At 45.2% G+C, this 20,231-nt stretch overlaps 1 protein-coding gene across 1 annotated transcript in view; it reads left to right on the top strand.

Annotated features, from left to right (window-relative positions):
• Positions 1–20,231, top strand: part of DOCK2 (dedicator of cytokinesis 2) — a 408,357-nt gene that overhangs the window by 301,325 nt on the left and 86,801 nt on the right. Inside the window, exons 28-29 of the mRNA XM_024753337.1 lie at positions 10,449–10,547; positions 13,084–13,178. Coding sequence (XP_024609105.1) covers positions 10,449–10,547; positions 13,084–13,178 — 194 coding nt within the window. The remainder of the gene's footprint in view (positions 1–10,448; positions 10,548–13,083; positions 13,179–20,231) is intronic.

Below are 20,231 nucleotides of genomic sequence, written 5' to 3'. Positions count from 1 at the left end.
GCACCTGTCCTTCAGCATCATAATGTATACATCTCTCTAAGATGCGAGTTTCTCACTTCAGCAATAGTGACATTTTGGCCTGGATCATTCTTTGCTGTTAGGCTGAACTGTGAATTACAGGATGTTTAGCAGCATTTCTAGCCTTTACCCAATAGATGTCAACCTCCCCCTCTCCCTGTATGTGACAGACAGAAATGTTTCCAGTTTCCAGACATTGTTAAATGTCCTCTGGGGGAGAAAATTATCTCCAGGTTAGAACTACTGTATTGAGAGAGAGCGAGAGAAAGACAGACAGAGAGACAGAGACAGAGAGACAGAAAGAGAGAGAGAGAGGAGAAAAGGAAAGGAAGGGAAGACTCTTCCTTATGAGTCTGAGTAAATATTTGCTAATTGATTGATTAATTGGGAGTGAGGAATTGTCTGGGAAGGGAGAAAACCCTTCCCTAGTGTGGACTGAGTTACACCATCAGTGTGTCATTGCTTTGGTTAAGCCCTACTGAGTTGAGCCATGCAGAGAGCTTGCAAAGAGGCCACCTCCGCACACACCCGATAAGCTGTTATCAGACCCCATACCTGAGTGTGCTGGGACTAGCAGATCCTTTGCAGCAGGGACAACCAGGCCTATTTGGGGGCGGTGGGAGGAGGTGCTAGGAGAGGGCTGGTTGAAGAGTTAGGCTTGAAGTTTAGAACACGATGTGGGAGACCTTCTTCACTCTTCTTCACTTGTCTTCAGTCCTCATGAAGGAAACTAGAGACATCCTTTTATCCACAAAATAATCATCCCTCCTGAAAACTCTCCCTTACCTGGCCGCCTGGCTGTCTGGCTGTCTGTGAACATATTTATCTGCCTGCGCATGCCCCCGCCCGCGGCCCTTGAAACATGGAGTCTCTGTAAAGGGAAACAAAGGGCAGGGAGAGCTTGTACAAATCATTATCCGCAGTGCAGCTCTCCAGGTCCACAGAGAGGTTTAAATCATCCTTCACGAGTCAACCAAAAGCTAACTCCACACTTCCCCAGCTGATCAACTAACTGTTCCTGGTGAACTGGAAGACAGCTGAGGCTAAGCATTGCAAGAAGGCTTTTTGAGTGCCCGTGGTGTTGCCAGGCTCTACAGGGACCCTCTGCACCCGGCTTCTACTTTGTCCTTACAACAGTCCTATAGTCACCACTGTTATCCCCGTTTCAGAGACCAGAGAACTGAGGCTCAGAGAGGTAAAGTAACTTGTCCAAAGATCCAGAGCATATTGAAGAGAGCTGGGATTTGATCCCAGTACTTAGTATGCTCTGCTCAGTGCCTTCCCGGAAAGCTGCTTCTATGCGAAACCAGATATATTTCCTAATATGTGGTGTTGGTGTCCGTCACTTAACCTTTCTTGGCCTTCAAAACCCCAAGCAACGCAGAAAATAGAGGGGTTATCCTCAGCTGAGCCTAAAATCATGGAGACGCATAAGCCACAGAGCATAGTCATTAAGAGGGCTGGTCGGGCTTCCCTGGTGGCGCAGTGGTTGAGAGTCCGCCTGCCGATGCAGGGGACACAGGTTCGCGCCCTGGTCCGGGAAGATACCACATGCCGCGGAGCGGCTGGGCCCGTGAGCCATGGCCGCTGAGCCTGCGCGTCCGGAGCCTGTGCTCCGCAACGGGGGAGGCCACAGCAGTGAGAGGCCCGTGTACCGAAAAAAAAAAAAAGAGGGCTGGTCTTATTTACGTAGCTAGGTATCAACCCTGACCTATCTACCTATGTAATCTGCCCACCTAGCTCCATCCAACCATCTCTCCATCCCTCCATCCATCCTTCCATCTCTCTTTAGGAACAATAGATGTCTAGAATGTCCTTAACATTCTAGAGGCTTATTAGATTGAAATGAATATTCTTAATATTCAAGGTTAGGCAGGAGGCATGGTGGAATGAAATATTTCGCACTTTTCCTTTCTTCATTATACTTTGAGGTATTGCTTAATTTTCATATCAGTAAGATGATGTCATGATTACAAAACAATATTCTGGAATCAAGCTGAGCTAGGCGAGTCGTGTCACCTCCCTGCTCCTTGATTTCCTCATCTGTAAAGTGCGCGTGGTTTTACCAACATCGACTGACTGCTGGGAGGATTAATTGTGATGAAGCATACACAGTGCTTGGCCCATAGTAAGCGCTCAGTAACTGGTAGCTGTTGTGACCATTGGCATACTTTTTTGCACGGTGTCCGACACATAAATGTCCGACTGATGTTAACTTCTCTCTCTTCCAGCTGTTTCCTTGCCTGGCCATAACTTATAAAATGTCCTTATTGATGGATAAGCAGAGGGTTTAGCACATTGCATGACACACTCTTAGCTCTTTAAATGGCAGTTATTATCGTTATCCTGCAGCCCACAGTACCTCCTTCCTGAGTCATAATATCCTTTCAGGACACTTTTTCGTGTTGAAAGTTGACCTTGGTGTCTTACACAACCTGGATGAAAATGTTTGCAGGAGAAGGTGAGGGGCTGTGTAGGATACTCATGCAGAGCCCATATTCCTGGTGATGCCCCTGGCTTTGATTTTTCTCAGGAATACGTGAGCCGAGGACAATACTGTATTCTCCAGGACTCAAAACAAACGTTTCTGCACAGCCCTTCCTGAGGCATTCGGTACCAACCTTGGAAGACCACCACCGGTGTGTGTGTTCATCTGTGCACTTCCCCACCCACACCTCCACAGATGTAATTGGAAACATTTAGAAAAATCATCTTCTGTTCAGTTAAAAACTGGGGTGTCCTAAATGATAGCCCATCTCCTGGCAAGCAGCCTTCTCAAGTCCCACAGGCTCGAATGGCTTTAATCAGAGGCTGAGAGCCGCTGTAGCAGGCTCCCTCCCCTTCATTCGGCTCTGAACAACAGGGAGACAAACTGCTGAACTCGAAGACAAGGGGGATCCATGTAAAACTAGAGTCCATGTCCACACCTGCCGGAGGAGGGTCAGAGTCTGCTATAGAATGGTCAGTTAGTGAGAAAAGCTTGTTGAGGAGTGGTGACACTACCACGAACAGGAAGGGTCAACACTGAGCACATAGTTGCACTTTTCACGCACCCACCACCCTGGGAACAACTCCAGTGTAACGACTTGGAGAAGGGTGGTAAGACATGGAAACCGCCTCTTTAAAGAGGGGTTCTTGAAACACACAGCAGCCAGAGCGAGCTTCTTAAAACCCAAATTAATGGCCTCCCTTTGCACTTGGAAGTAAACCTAAACCCTTTCCCCAACCTTCGAGGGCCTTCAGGATCTGGTCCCAACCTGTCTCTCCGACCTCATCTTATATGTGCTTTTCCTCATTTTGTACCCTCTTTTCGATCCTCCAGCACGCCAAGCTCATCTGACCTCAGGGCCTTTGTATCTGCTACTCAATTGCCCTGGAATGCTCTTCTGCCAGATTTTTGCATGACCAACTCTCACCATTAGTTCTCCACCCAAATATCAGCCCTCTAAGAGGCCACCTCTGTCTCCCCTATTGAAAACCGGTCTCCTCCCATCTCAACCTCATTGCTCTGTAATATTCCACTAGCAGCAGATATCACTGCCTAAAATGATCTTATTTATGTATTCACTTGCTTATGGTGTTTCCCCATCCCTGGCCCTAATGAGGGTGTGAGTTCCTTAAGAACAAATCCCTTGTTAATCTCATTCATGACTGTCCAGAGCACCTAGAACCATGCCTGGAACATAGTAGGTGCTCAAGAAATATTTGTTACATTAAGGCATGTGTGAAAGAATGATCTCACTCTGGCTTGATCAAATATAACTTAAGATGGAGTAAGCTCAGAAGTAGAACAAAAATTCTTTCATTTCTGTCCTCTCCTAAGGCAAAGGACCCTAACTTTTCAGTGTTTGGGGGAGTGGTCCCTGTAACATTCTTTTAAAGATGGGGAATACTATAAGAAGTTCAATCTGTCATCTAAAAAATATTTATTGAGCTCATACTATGTGCAAGTTCAATTCCAGATTCTGGTGATACAGCGTGAATAAAGGACAAAAATCTCTGCCCAGGTGGAGCTGACAGTGCTGACATGAGAGACATCATGGATTTATGAAAAGAACACAGGTTTTCGAGTCAGAAAGACCCAGATTCTAATTCCTGCCCCACCATATACTAAATGTCTGTCTAGGCAAGCTGCCTGACCTCTATGCATCTCACTTTCCTCATCTGTGAAGTGGGCATAAAGTTGACCTAATGAGGTTGTTGAGAGGACTCAGTGAGATGGTAAAGGTGGAGTCCTAAGCACAAGGAATAATTGAACAGAATTTGCTTGCCTTCTACATCCCTTTGCGATTAAACACCTCATTGTGTCCTTTGGAAGATTTAAAGTGACCCCACACTACAAAGCCACATGCACAGGCTCCAGCCAAGATCAGAAAGTGTTTGTTTCAAAGGAAGAGTGTGTGGCCACTTTAGTCTCGCCTTCCAGCCTGGGTTCAAAGCAGCCTTGTTACCAACCCCCCTACCCCCCCACCCCCCCACCCCGCTCTTTGACAGTGAGAATAGCTCTCTGAGGAGACGCCTTGCCTGCGGTTCTGGCCCTAGTGATGCTGATCATTAATGCCCACAGTGCCAGGTAGTGGTACACACAGCTAACTCTAAAGAGTTGCTGTGTTGTACAGATGCAACATGTCTAGGTGCATCCAGAGTACATAGCATCCAGGAGGCACATTCCCGTCTTCCTGTGATGTTATGCTTTGACATGGATCAGGCTACACAAAACCCCTGGATCTGTGCCCATAAAGAAGCTTCTCCCTGAAGGAAGGTGACTTGGTTTGTACTCTGTCATACAGCAGGATCCCTGGGTAACCAAAGAATGTCACTGCACACAAAGACAGGCACTTCCTAAAGCCAAACAGCCGGAAGACTAAGCTTTCGATGAAGACGGTTACATTTCAGGCTTTTGAACAATCTGGGCACCGTTGTCATTCATCCTACCTGCCAGCAACTGTCCCCAAATAAAAGAAACCTCCAAACATGCCCTGCTCGAAGAGGCACACACGCGGTTTACTAAACAGCTTTATTTGGGGCGTGTTGTTAACCAAAGGCACGTTCAGAGTCAAAGGACACTTAGCTCTTTGTCCGAAGCTGTGACTGGGAGTGCTTGATGCATCCACAGACGGTCAGGGGTAGGTGGGGTCATCATATCGTCTGTCCAGGTCAGGAATTTCAGTTAGCCAATCTGCATAGTTTCTCTGGACCAGAGTCAGCGACAGCAACAATAACACTAATAGCTGATCATATTGAGGGTTTTCTGTGTTCTAAGTGCTCTATACAAATTGATTTAATTCTCACCAAAACTGTATGCAGTAAGAACTATTTCTATTCCCTTTTACTCTGAGGCACAAGAAACACTGCCCAAGGTCACATGCCTAGTAAGAGGTAGAGCTGAGATTTGAACTCAGGCTGTCCGGCTCCTGGGTCTCCACCTGACGTTGCTTCTTTGGAGTACAACCTTATCCATCCGGCTCACTGCTGCACCCGGGCACCTAGCACAGTGCCCAGAACTTGAGATACCACACACACTACTTTCCCCAAAGATTGCTGCAAACTACAACTCTGAGCTTCCTGACAAAGCTCTAAGATGAACGGGTTTTAGGGTCCCTGAATTCCTCACACCATAGCCTCCTACCTCCGGTCCTGGATCTGTCACAAAGACAGCACCAATTCCATCCAAGAATAAAATCTGTTATATAACCGCATGGCAGACATGGGGGTGAATGGAAAAGCAACCTGAGAGGGGCATTAGGCTACTCTTAGTCTTCAAAGGAATTGGATGGCCCCACAGATAAAACTTCTCATCTCCCTCGGCATGCAAAGTTTCCTCGCTCGTCTCCTCTCCTTGGCGCTCTCTGTATTTTATTTTATTTTGGTCGAGCACATTATTTGAAGTTACTATGGCAACGTGTCACCAGCTGGCATCGCATAGTAATGCTGGCATTTAGGTAGCAAGCTCCCGAAGTCGGCTCTTTCCCTCCCTCTGCGATCTCATCACTCCCACTGATCTCAGGTGAGTGGAGTGGCAACCATGCCCCTCTCCCCTTGTTTGGTTAGCTCTTCAAGGCAGGGCAAACTGATCACCTCTTCCCGGTTCACTCAGCGCTGCAGGGTCCTGACGGTGTGTGTAGGTGTGTTTGCTTTAGAGGTGGCTGAATAGATATGTTTCAGTGTTGTGCACCAAAACTATTGGCCTTATCAATAAGATGATGATGGTTTTTTATGCAAAGGAGTAGATTGACTTGGAGAGGGCTACTCTCCTGACCGCAGTCAGCCAGTATCCCAGCTAATTAATATTAATGACACAATAGTGGGTTTCTCTTTTTCCTCTCTTGCCATCACACAGTGAAGAGACCCTGATTGTTTTCCTTTGGAGCTTCAGCTCTCTCCCAGGTGTGCAAGGGCTCCCTACATACTGACGGGCTGAATTGTCCAGATCAATTGATTGTCGTGGATAACTGAAGAGGGTTCTGTATGGCAAATAAGCCCTGCCACTGCAGGTGTTAAGTAGCCCCTCATCAGCCAAGTGCCTGCGACGATTGCATTTATTTTTACACGTTTGACCTAGTTTCAAACCATGTCTCTTCATGCTGTGATTCATTAGCTACATTTTAAACCACCCGGAATGGAGCCGACGTGACTCTGCCTGGTTTGTGACAGCATCTCAGATAGTTTCTCTCCGGAATATAATATGCAGGGTCCCCCCCCCGCCCCGGTATGCTGTTTTAAGAAGCAATTTCCTTTCTGGGCACCTGGAATGCTGCTTGGGTATGGATGAGTGGCTGCCTCACGCCTTGGTAGTAAATATATGCTGACCACAAAATTTCCACCAAGGATGGAAGGCAGGGCATTCTCACCAGCCTGAATTGCAAGAGATCCCTCTAACCCTCTGTCCCCCAGGCAGTATTCAGGCTTTTCCACGTTGCTGACAGGGCTGGGAGTTTGGGGTCCGACACTGTAAAGTTTGAGCCATGTCAACAACAGGAGTGTCTGAGTTGCTAGGGCAAGTGCAGTCTGTTCATCACCCCCACTCCCAGTCCCTACAGCTCTTTCTAAACACTTAAGACATGGTGGATGTAGAAGGTCTCAAACTTGTGAAAGGGAAAAGGGGCAGGAAGCAAAGAGGTGGATTGCCGTGCTGAAGACGCTACTGAAAAAGGGATAAACGTCAGAGAAACACAATGTGATTCCACCATTCTATCATTGTATGACAGAGAGGGGTTTTTGGTTTTTAATTTAAATGACAGAGTGGAGCCTTTACTGAATTCGAACCTGCTGCTGGTATATCATGCTATTTCAGAAATCAGTCAGTCACATTGGTGCGATTGCTGACAGATTTGATACTAAAGTGGGCTAGACGCCAATAGCAGACAAAAAGGGAAGCTTCCAGTGGGAAGTAAAGCACTGTCATTTCTCATTAACAGCCAAATGCAGGTAACTCGTCCAAACTTCAAACTACACAAACATCACACTACAGATCGTACTGGAAGGCACTCAGCTGGGATTTTCTATGGGGCAGTTAGAACGAAGAAATGAACAAGCTGGTCAAAGTAATTTTGATTGATCGATGAACTGTACACCCTGAGCAAGTCCTTATAAAAGGATAATGGTTTCTTTCGTAAAATGGTCACTCTCTCTAGATGGGCACTTGGAATCCCCTTCCCCTTTTATTTTCATTTAATATGAAGCATGGAAGTTTCTCTAAACAAGGCTTAAGACAATGCAGCCTTTTCAAGGTAATTTCCAGGCAACTTGAGCTTTGAGGTTTGTTGTTTGCTTTCCCCCCTTCAAATTCACATCAAGCCTTTGGAAATACCAAGCATTCCGTATCTGTATCTATGCGTTTGGGGCAGCCTGCAGTTCTGACAATGGTGGATGTTACAACACACACACACACACACACACACACACACACACACACACACACACACAAGCTCACAATCCCAGGACTCATTTAAGCCAAAGCTTTAAAAGTAAACTGTTGTCCAAGAGACGATAGCATTTCCTCTGAGAGGATGATCGATCACAAAAAATAAAACCTCCCCAGATCTCTTACCTTTTGAAGCAGTGGAATTACCTGCAGAGAATATCCTTCCTTTCTTTGCAAAATGAGCCAGGCTTTGGCCAGCAGCAGAATTACTCCAAAAGGAGAAATAATAAGTCCTTTATATTGTAATTTTCAGTTTATATGCAAGAAGTGTAGTGGGTCTGCTCACGTAGGAATAAATAAAAAGCCGGAAAAACTGCACGGCAGCTACCATGTGAAAAGGAAAGACCTCTAGTGGCCACCGGCTGCATTCTTGGAGGAAGCCCCTCACAGAAGAGATGGAGGGAGTAGAGGAGACACACGCGCGTGTGTGTGTGTGTGTGTGTGTGCTCTCTCTCTCTCTCTCTCTCTCTCTCTTTCACGCACACACACACACACACACACAAATTCAGAAGATTTCTCCCCTCTTGCGTCCAGCCTGGATGGAGGGATAAAAAATAATATGCTTGTTTCTTGGTTTCAGTGAGACCTGGTTAAATTAGCAGTGATGGTGGCATTCTGTCTGGTTTGAAAGGGACGGATAATTTCACAGACTCACCATCACCGCCTGAGGGCATGAGCCGGAGAGAGGATTTGACTCCCTGGACGGCCAAGGCGGTTGGCCCCCATATAGAGGTTCCAGGTCCCCAGCAACATAGTGTCATTGACGTTACCCCTGAGAGTCCCAGTTTTGTGCCCCCTGCCACCTCTGCATGTTTTCTGAACATTTATGGTGCATGCGTGTGGTGGTCACTTGCAGGCAGAGCTGGCTTCCCAGGCGTGTGACCTGGTCCGGTGCTCAGAAGGACCCTGTGGCTGTCTTGAAAATCTGAAGAATTTTTACAAGGACTCTTCAATTTTCATTTTGTTCTGAGCCCCACAGATTGCACAGCTGGTCCTGCTGACTGGGAAAGCATTTTATCCCTAACGTCCTAATTGAAAAGAACCTAGAAGCAAATGAGAATCTGTATCTTTGGGAGTTACTTTTGGGGATGTGAACTTGAAGAACATTCAATTACCCAAAAGACTTCCTGTGGAGGAATTCAGAAGGAGCTTCCTGGGGATATCAAGGCTGTTCCTTCCACCACTGTCACTGAACTGTAACCCTGTAATATGGGAGGATTTTTTTTTTTCACGCTATATTTTTTTGGTCTTTTAGTTTTATTTTTTTTTAACAAAGACAGCAGTTTGTGATACAAATATAATACTTGGTTCAAACATAACACGTCCAGGCCCACCTCTCTGGTGTGTGTTACGTCTGACACCCTTTAGAAGTGGGGTTTCCTGGAGACACCTGCATCACGCCAAGCTGCCCAAGCTTCCACAGGCCTGCCCTTGACAGTGGGACTTCCTTTGGTTGAGATGGCAGCCCAGTGGAGTCTTGTGGGAGACACTCTTGAGTGGCTTCTCCCAGCTGGTGGCTTTATGGTCAGTACTTCGTTTACCAGGTTCCCAGAGTAGATCTCTCTAAATTCTGCCTTCAGACACTAGCCCTGCCAGAAAGCGCCACCCTGGTACAGAGTTATAAAATCTGGGAGAGAAAAAGCAGAAAAGGGTGTGGTGATGTCTTCTGGTGCACGAAGGGATGTGGTTCTTGCTCCTCTGATCCCGCGGATCCTTTCAGACCCACTTCCTCTCCAAGTCCTTGCGTTGATTTCCCTCTTGTCTGAATCCCTCTGGCACTTGATCTGCTTCGCTCATCAAAGTCTTGTGCTTTTTTCCTCGTGGTTGTTAATCTTGCTTTCCCAACTAGATCATGAACTCCTGAGAGCAAGGACTACCTCCTCTCATTTCTTTTATGGCCCTTAGCAAGTACGTGTCCCCGGTAGCTGCTGGCTTCTCGCTGACTGATTCATGGTCCAACAATTGATGCCCTTGTAGGGAACCTCAGTGTATTCAGGGCACCATAGGAGCCATTTGATCCTTCTGATACACCTCTCAGGGTAGATACAGGTGGATTATTGTCCCACTTTACAGATGGAACAGTTGGAGATTAGACATGTAAAATTATTTACCAGAAAATCAGACTGTCTCCAGAATCTTGATACACGCTGGATCTCCTGACATCAATACAGTGCTCTTTTCCCAATGTACAAGCAGCTGGAGGGATAAAGAATAGGGCCCTTATTGTCTGTATCTGGAGCTCCTGTTATAGTCCTAGTCATGTAATAGGTGCTCAATAAATGCTTTTTGGATGAATGAGCTGATGAATGAGCCATAAGGAGACATTTACTCTTAGGGAAATTTCACATGCTCACCTGCTAAGGAGAAATTCTCCATCCCTGGGGGACCTTTTTATACTCACCTGGGATAGAGAGGTGTTTTCTGGTCTGAAGTCAAGTAATTGAAGTAGGTGAATCTCATGGTCCTCTCTCCACTGTTTCACGGCATTTTTCTTTATTTCTTGCAGAGTCACTTTGTGGCATGTATGACAGCCATCTTAAACCAGATGGGTGACCAGCACTATTCCTTCTATATTGAGACATTCCAGACCAGCTCTGAACTTGTGGTGAGTCTATAGGATGCTCTGGGGCAGTGTTGGGGAGACGCGTTACACAAAAGATTCTTGAGGGTTTAGGGCACGAAGGTCTTCCTGTGCGCCGGGAGGATGTGTGGGTCTAAGTTTGCAGGCATGTTCGTGTGATTCCCTGTTTCTCACTCCCATTTAGGCTTGTAAATATCACTTCTGGGACACATCTTCTGTCCATGTCGTACATGAGCCCTGAGTGCCTAGTCTACGTATGCCTTCAAACCAGTATTTGCTGATGAACCGTGGACATTTTGAGGCTTAAGAGCATGAATGTTGGAGTCACACAGTCATGGGTCTGAATCCAGGGTTTGTCACCAGCTAGCTGAGGAGGTTAACTTTAACATTTCTTAAGCCTCCGTTTACCCATCTGTAAAGTAGGGGTCATATCATTTGTGAAGGGATTAAATGAGAGCACAGTAGCTCTCACACTGTAAGAGTCCACTAAAAGCTAGCTATTATTACATAATAATAATGAATGCATAGAGAAAGTTGGCCTCTGAGCCCCTTTCTCCTTCTAACTTCTCAGGGCTCGTTTGCTAGGACTGTCTGCCTGCGGCGGGTGGCCTGTGGGCCCGTACCTCTGCAGCAGATGATATCATCAACGTAAAGCCCAGCCCGGGCTGTCCCAGGGTGTAGTCATCCCTTTGCCCTCAGTATGGTCAGCTTTGTCATTGTCTCCTTACCATTGCCAGATTCAGGGGTTCTGCTACCAGGGGCTCACTTTTAACTCTCCTTGAAGGAAGCAAGGGCACCAGAATTGGACCAACCTCAGAGAGTGGCCCACAAAAAGAATCAATAGGAAGCCAACGTCCTGCCCCTTCATCCATATAGCTTTGAGAAGGTCTCCTAACTGGAGTAGGATTGGCAAGAAATGGAACCTCTTTCTGGATACACAAAAAAATGAAACAAAAGGAAAGCTAAATAACCCAAGATTTCTCCCCCTCAAGTTCTCTATGTTATGTGACATGGAAATAGAAAGACTGGATTCCTAATTTTTGATCCTCAGTGGAAGGAAGGGTGGGAAGGATGGTAGGAAAGGGAATTGTTATGTATTAAATTATACACTTCTTATGTAGTCCTCCAACAGTATGGCATAGGTGTTAGTAGTCACATTTTACAAGTCTACAACCTGCTTGCTCGAGACCACACAACAGTATGTGGCAGAGAGAAGATTTGAACCTCTGCTCCAGCCCTTACACTGTGCTGCATCTTCTCATTCAGAAACCAGGCTTTCCATCTGTGAGGCAGAGGTCTTCTCTTCTCCATTCCCACAGGAAGGGAGTGTGCCTGTGACGATATCCACAACTCCCCAGGTGACATCAAGGATGAACGATTATACACACCATCGTCATCCTCGAGCACTTCGTGAACACTTACAGTGGGCCAGACTCTGTGTGGAGCATCTCATAGACAGTGTGCACTTAATCAACCCTTTGAGGTAGATGTTATCCCCATTCTGCTAATGCAGAAACTGGGACTTAAAGCATTGAGGTAATTTTCCCTAGAAGCAATGATTGCTGGAAAGGAACCCATCTCATTTCCAGAATTTTGCAATTTAGCTTAAAGCAGTGATTTTCAAATTATATTTCTCCTAGCCTCACTATCTTCTACCATAAACACACACACACACACACACACACACACACACAGAGGCATGCATGCATGCACGCACACTTCAACCAGAGCTGTTTTCTACTTTTATCTACTTTATATATTAGGTTCCAGGTAAGATTTTCTCTGAACAAAGAATTCCGCTTTAAAATAATCTGAAAACCGCTGGCTTAAGGAGAGAGCTCTGAACGGGTTTCCTATGGATTTTAATTTTACCTTAAGCAAATAGGCTGGATGCCTTCATTTCCTCTAGCTCAGGAGGGCGCCAGTGGTTCTGGTCTTTGCTATCTAGATTTGTCTTGAATTTGTGTTCTCCAAAGGTAGAGAACAAGTTTGATCTACTGAAAAATCTGATGGGGCATGTTGAGGTCCACTTTGAACCTCTTCAAAGGAGAGGGAGAGAATCCCTGTCATGTTTCCTCTAAGCTGCTTGTTCACTTGCCTATGACATATGAATTAGCTGTGTCTACAGTACAGTAATTAGATGTTCATTTTAGTTTGTTTGCTCAATGACCTGAGATGCATTCATATAGTGTAGATTATTTCCTCCTCAAATACATATTTGGAAAGATGATTATAAAACTGCCACATCAATGAACGCACTTACTTCTTTACTCCCAAAGACAGAATTAATAGTCCTTTATTTTGAGAGTGTTTTCTCATTCCATATTCACGTTCCACTTCTATTTGTGAAACAGTCTCCCAGTAACAAATCGTTAAGATTTCATTAAAAAATCCACTCTATTGGTTTCACTGGATTTACTTAATAACAGGCTGTACCCCTTCCCTTTCTGCACCTCCAAAAAATAATAAAGAAAACATTTGAACAGCCAACAAGGTCTGGGCCCTTCCAGTCATTTCCTATAAAGCAAAATGACAGGTGTGTTTTGCTTTACTATTGCAGGACTTCTTGATGGAGACATTCATCATGTTCAAGGACCTCATTGGGAAAAATGTGTATCCTGTAGACTGGATGGCCATGAGTATGGTTCAGAACAGGTGAGCTGGCACCTGCTTCCTAACAGCCCCGTCATCTCAGCACTCACTTTACAGTGCACTGTTAGAGAAAGAAGGTGGGGATAGTTTCTCCGTGGTGAAAATAAATCCAAGTGCCACAGAGCCTTTCTTTCTACATTTAAACCCCAGGGAATTGCTCACCGATCTTGAGCTATTTATTTATCTACTATTATTTATTCCTTTTTATATACTGAACTGGCTACTCCCTACCTTCTCCATTCTTCAAATACTAGTTAAAATATACTTTGTCTATGAAGCCTTCCCTAAACTCTTGAGACAGGAGAGCTTAAGGTCAGTCTTATTAAAATTGTATTATTTTAAATTTATTCAAAACAATAAAATATATTCTGTGACATGCAGTAGAATAAGTTTAGGAAGCACTGGATTACACAGCTTTGAACAGCTTTCTGTGCTGCAGGACTTCTCAGAGCCTTTAGTATGCTAATAGAATTCTTTAAGAGAAAGATTTAGGATACAGCATTTCACAGATTTACTTGCCCTTTGAAACATCTGGTGGGAATATATTTATGTCTCCGTGCGTATATATAATACATATTAGCATCTCATAGAATACCAGAGTAACCCAAGTATAGCTCAGGTCCCACATGGCCCAGTACAACAATAGATAAGAGTAACTGTGAGCAATTTCAGTCTTTAATGCTTTCTCTCAAATCATGTCATTTCATCAAAATGAAGTTCAAGTCATAACACTCAGCAATATTATCTAATATTCCCTTTCTCCATTCTTCTGTCTCTCAGTATCTCTCCTATCCCATGGTTTACCCAAATCTCTCTCAGAACCTTATCCTCAATTCCTATCCACAAACCCCTTTAAAACTGGGGTCTTCTAGGCTCCTTTCTTTCCTCTCTCTCTCACTTTCCTTTGGCTTCTTATATTTGTTTTAGGTCCTTCCCATGGAAACCCCTTCACTCTACACTGGTTGGAAGTTTTCTCTCTCTTCTACCTATTGTCCTTGTTTTGTATCACAAGAACCAAGAATTGACTGGCAAAGACAGAAATATCCTGAGAGGGTAGAAGAAGAGGAGAAGTTGAAGAGGCAAAGGCGGATCCTCTTTAGTGGGAGGCAAAGAGGGAAAACTATAAATATTAATAAGTTTGTCATTGGATACAGTCTGGGAATTTCTATCTCATCTATGCCTAGGATCTTACTCTCGTCCCAGATGGCCTCCATCCCTTACTCTTCTGTCCTCTGAAAAGCTGCTCTTCCACTACTTGGATGCCTAAGTGCCTAGCCAAGTGACTTTACAGACACACTTGCTCTTGGGGCCAGCTTTAGGGGCTGGTGAAGGGGAGGAGAGGTTTGTCAAGGCAGAAAGAGATAGCTATCTGTATGTACATTGTTGCTGATGGTGGGAGGTGGATAAATCAGCGCAGCAACAAAAATGTAAGAATTCTTAGCTTGGGCTTACATTGCCCTGATTCTCCCTGTTCACGTCACTCAGCTGGGAGGCTGGCTTTTACAATGCTTAAAGCATTGGTGGGAATTAGGCCAGGCCACGTTACAGATGAGAGGTGGGTATCTCCCTAGCCCTTCTGTCAGGACCAGCTTCCTGAGTATGCAACCTGTGTAGGTGTATAGGACCTTGCACTCTGAAGGGTCCTGCTGTCACCGTCTTGAATTCTTAATAATTTTTGGACTAGGAGACTTGCATTTTCACTGTGCACTGAGCTCAACAAATTATGTAGTTGCTTGTACCTCACAGCAATGTCCGGTCACCTGTGTTTGGAAGAAGCCAGCTCCCAAACTGCGTGCGAATCCCTTCACTGTTTGCCAGCTGGTCAGTAATGTCTTGGGGTTTTGCCAAATTACATGAAGCACCCAGGTGAGTCATCTTCGACTCACCCTACATTTCAGGTACACTCAACTATTCACTGTTGCCTGCTGTTTCATACTTCTCGTGACTTTGCATAAACTATGACTCTCCTCCTTTCTAGACCAAACTCAACATGAAAGCATCCTTCAAATTCTTGTCCATGTAATTGCTTCTTTGTGGATCCTTCTAGGACTCCTTTATGGTAGGAGAGTATGTTCCCTCCTCTTTGTTTACATACACACCCATATTATAACACTTACCCCACTGTACTATAATTATCTCTTCATATGACTATTTCTGCCACTAGGGAATGGGCTTCCTGAAGGCAGGCACTATGTCCAATTTATCCCTGTGTTTCTAACTCCTGGCACAGAACCTGACATTCATAAACGTGTAATGAACTCTGTGTATCCAATGGGTACTTATTTTTTAAAGTTTTAAAAAATATTTTAATTTGGGCTCCCTGGTGGTGCAGTGGTTGAGAGTCCGCCTGCCGATGCAGGGGACACGAGTTCGTGCCCCGGTCTGGGAGGATCCCACATGCTGCGGAGCGGCTGGGTCCGTGAGCCACGGCCACTGGGCCTGCGCGTCCGGAGCCTGTGCTCTGCAACGGGAGAGGCCACAACAGTGAGAGGCCCGCGTACGGCAAAAAAAAAAAAAAAAAATTAATTTTATTGGAGTGCAGTTGATTCACAATGTGGTGTTAGTTTCAGGTGTACAGCAAAGTGATTCAGTTATACATATACATATATTCATTCTTTTTTAGATTCTTTTCTCATATAGGTTATCAAAGAATATTGAATAGAGTTCCATGAGCTATACAGTAGGTCTTTGTTGGTTATCTATCTTATATATTGTAGTGTGTGTGTTTGTTCATCCCAAGCTCCTGATTTAGCCCTCCCCACTACACTTCCCCTGTGGTAACAATGGGTACTTATTGATTCGGGTTTTTTTTTTTAAGAAATTCAATTCAAATTTGCCTAAATAGAAAGAGAAAGTATTGGCTCAGACAACTGAAAGAGCCCAGAGTTATGGCTGCAGGCATGGATGTATCTAGGTGCTCAAACAGTGTTGTAGGGAATCTGTAGCTCTACCTCTGCTCTTTCCTCTGTTGGCTTCATTCTTAGACAGATGCTCTCTTTGCAGTGGAAACCTGGCTATAGAAGTTCCAGAAATATGTCTTGTTGGATTAGCAGCCCCAGTAGAAAGAAAAAGCCTCTTCTTCAATAGGTACAGCAAAATTTCCCAGACTAATCTTGAGCTACATGCCCATCCATAACCTCTGTGGCCAGGAGAATGAAATACGCTCTTTCATCAGGCTTGGGTCATATGACCCACCTTTGGAACTGGGGAGGCTGTGGTTAGTTCTACCCAAACCACAAAGTCTGGGAGCAAAGGGGGAGGCTGGGGGAGTAATTCTTCATAGGAAAATCTGAGAGTTATTACCAGAAGGAGAAATGGACGATGGGCAAGCAAATAAATGCACAGACATCTACTACTGATACAGGGTCAGGAGGATGGAAGCCCAGAGAGGCTGGAGCCCTGACCAGGGCAAACCCCCCTTCTGAGATGCCGACAGTCATCCTGGAGGAAATACGTAGAAGTGCTTTGAAGGACTGTCCCTACCTGAAATCCCACAGACTTTAGTCTTTTTGGGGGGGACTGGCCCCTAGAGATGATGCAATAATCCTTGTTTCTTTATACCTACAAAATCAGAATATAATTTTCTAAGGGACCTAAGAAAATGGAATTGTCTCCTAAATAGAAACATTTGTATCTCTAAAGGATCTGCTGAGTACTTAAGTCTTTACATTTAAAATAAGTTAGACTCAGAAACGCAGCCTGGGTTTCAGACTTCTTAGTTCTGCCACCTTCTCTTTCTTGGGAAGCCATTCAACTTCATGGAACCTCGGTTTTCTGATCTGCAAAATGGGGATGACTGTATCCATTTCGTGGTATGTTTTCGTGAGGGTAGAATGAGTTGCTCCTTAGCACAGTGCTGGCACCTGGGAAGAACTCAGTGAATGGGAGCATTGCAGACAACAAGTGTAGCCTTGGAGTAGAGGAGCATGTGTCTAGTGTCGACCAGAAAAGATGACTGTTTCTCTCCTTGCTGGCATATAGCTTAGGTTGTGGACTTCCTTCATCTTCTGGCCACAGTGATCCCTTCCATTTACAGAGCACCTGAAATTTTTTTCACGATTGTTGCATCTTGTGTGGTGTTACGATAGCTAACATGTATTATGCACCTGGATCCACCCCTATTGTAAACACTTTACATGTATTCGCTCATTTAATCTTTGCAACAACTTTATGATGTGGAACTGTTATAATCCACATTTTATACCTGAGGAAACTGAAGCACAGAATAGACGAATAACTTACTCAGTGTTGTATTACTAGCAAAAGAACAGAGAAGTCAGGCAATCAGAGCCCATGTTCTTCATCTGTACTGCTTCATCCTGTAAAATAGTGAGGCTTGTATTATTAAGTGCATTGTAAGGATGTGCAAACTGCATATTTATTGGCTCAGATACCTTAAAGAGGCCCAAAGAGGTAACCCGCACAAGGTCATGCAGCTAGTTAATGAAAGATTTCAACATAAATTGGAAAAACGGAACATACACCATGGTTGAGCCCAGATCACTGTTCCCCAGAATGTCATTTTCTCTCCTCTAAAAATATGCATCCTAAGCTCCATTCATTCACGTGGACAAGGTGAACTCCGTACGTTGGTTAGTCTGTATGTTTCAATATCTTTCTTCCTTTTTTCTTTCCTCCTTTTCTTCCTTCCTTCTTTCCTTCCTTCCCTCCCTATTACTTACATTTTTATGATTTTCTGTTTTCATAATTTCCCAATTATCGCTTGTTATTTGTGTATGTATGTATGTATGTATTAGTCATATATAATTTATCTATCTGCTTGTTGGAGGAGGGAATGGAGTTTTGCAGATTTGAATGTCTCCTCGGCTGTGTACTGTTTGTGTATGCAAACGTGGTGACATGTCTACTGCAAGAAATACCTCCTGTTAGAGCATTCTTCTTATTGGTAAGATGCAACATTCAGTAAGATCTGATGTACGCGACATGGTTAATTTTTAAATGATCAAGTTCTTTGTAATATTGTAAATGAACAAAATGTGCCTAGGAACCTCTTTTCCTCTCCTCCATCTGCACCTCAATCTGGAAATTCAACATTTTGGGCAGGGGGCAAGTGGTGGCCGTTGGGGATTTATACGCATCCCTAAAGCTTCTCTAAATGGAATCAATCAACACATACATATTGAGTGTCCCGGGCATCTGGAGCCCATCTACGCCATGGCCCCAGAAGGCAGGGTGCTTACAGTCTTGTTGGTGAGACAGTAAGTATGCCCATGGAAATATGACCAAGCGCTGCAGCCACTGTAGTGAGTTCAGAGCACAGAGAAGTTAGGATTTATGACTGCCTAGGTTCGAACCATCTTATGGTTATGTTACCTCTGGTAAAGTTACTTAACCACTCTGGACTCTGTTTTTCTCACTGTAAAATGGGGTACTAATAAGACCTACCACAAAGGATTTTCGTGAGGATCAAAATGAAATAATACGCATAAAGTAGTTAGGGTAGTGTTTAGCAAGCATTTCATAAATGTGAGCTATTATTTTTGTTCTCACATTCCTATGATCTGGGAATATCCAGAATATTTCACAGAAGAGGCACATCCGGGCTGGATCTTGTCTGCCTTACTGGTGACGTATTTCAAGGTCTAATATTGTCTCCAGCACACACTAGGCACATAGTAGGGTCACAATAGTTGACCCTAGGAAGTTGAGCAGGGCAGTGCTCAGCAATCTGCTGGCGGCTCCATCAGTGTGCTGACAATCGTTGTCGCCCGCTTCCCCTTTCTCCTACCTACATTAATTTGTACTGCCTACTCCCTTTTTGTAGACCTCATCTCCTCCAAATCGTATCGTCCAGAAGAAGGCCTCTCCGTGGGTTTTATAGCCAGCAGGGCACATCTAATCCTGATGTCCAGCTGGCCATGGAACTCCAGTCCCAGGAGTCTGCTGCACCCCTAACTAGAATCCAGAACCACTCGAGAAGGGTCAGGGGCACTTGGGGTGGGCCGTGCCCTGACCCTGAGCTGGAATCCTCTGATACACTCTAGCCTCTTGGTGCATGGAGCCCTTGTGTGTTGTGAGGGAAGCAGCTTAAAGGCTCTGGGAGAATGGCTTTTTCACTGCTTCTAGGGGAGGAATAAGGACTCCCTTCTTCTGGCCACCTCTTATCTCCATCTTCAAGTTTTGACCAGTAGAATCAACTACATCCCATGAATCACAGCCCAAAGGGGAATGGGATTCAGGGAGGCCCTCTCTCTACCTTCGGCATTCTCACTGGAAAGGGCGTGTCCACCTCCAGTTCCCTCTTTCATTCACATCATACAACCTGTGGGCATGGGTTGGTTGTCACACTGGAGTGTTCTCAGCTTCGGATCCTCCTGCCTCAGAGCTACAAGGTGGCTGGGCAGTTAAGGATAATGACAGCCACACAACTGACATTTATTAAGGACTCCTATGGACTGAGGCCCTGGGCCACCGGCACTGCACCTCATTTCATCTTCACACACGGCTCATCATACCGATGGCGCAGCTGAGAGTACCAGAGGCAAAGCAACACGCTCAAGACCACAGCAAGGGAGAGTAGCAGAGCGGGAATGTGCCCCCAGGCAGGCTTGCTCTAGCTGCTGCAGGAGTCTGTGTGCACCTTCCATTACCGCATCCAGTCCAGGGACTGAGGCATATGGTGCATAGGTTTATTCAGGACACGAAACATAGGAACTCTCCGTTGCCTCCAGTAATGAGGATTTGTTCTGTTACACGAAGAGAAGTAGGAAACTGGGAACCTGGTCCAGTGGCCGCAGTGAGCTTCCCGTGGAGCAGTTCTCAGGGTAGCAACCTCGGGTATCCTCGGGTACCAAGCTCCCTTTCTGCCAGCTTCTTCCTACTCACAGCAGCTGACTTCTCTTGCAGCATGGCCTTTGCTTCCTCGCAGAATTATCTGCTCGTGGCTTCTACTCAGGGCAGGGTTCGTTGCATTCTCCCTGGTTGTCCTGCTTTTGAACTGTCTAAAAGGGCTTGATTTACTACTGGCCAGGCTTGGGTGCCCCCGCTGGTACCCAGATGATTACCCATGGGCTTCTAGTCAGCCCATGGAAGACT

Source organism: Neophocaena asiaeorientalis, unplaced genomic scaffold (genome assembly GCF_003031525.2).
Source record: "Neophocaena asiaeorientalis asiaeorientalis breed wild unplaced genomic scaffold, Neophocaena_asiaeorientalis_V1.1 scaffold268, whole genome shotgun sequence".
Lineage (NCBI taxonomy): Eukaryota > Metazoa > Chordata > Mammalia > Artiodactyla > Phocoenidae > Neophocaena > Neophocaena asiaeorientalis.
This window is presented reverse-complemented; position numbering and strand designations above follow the sequence as displayed.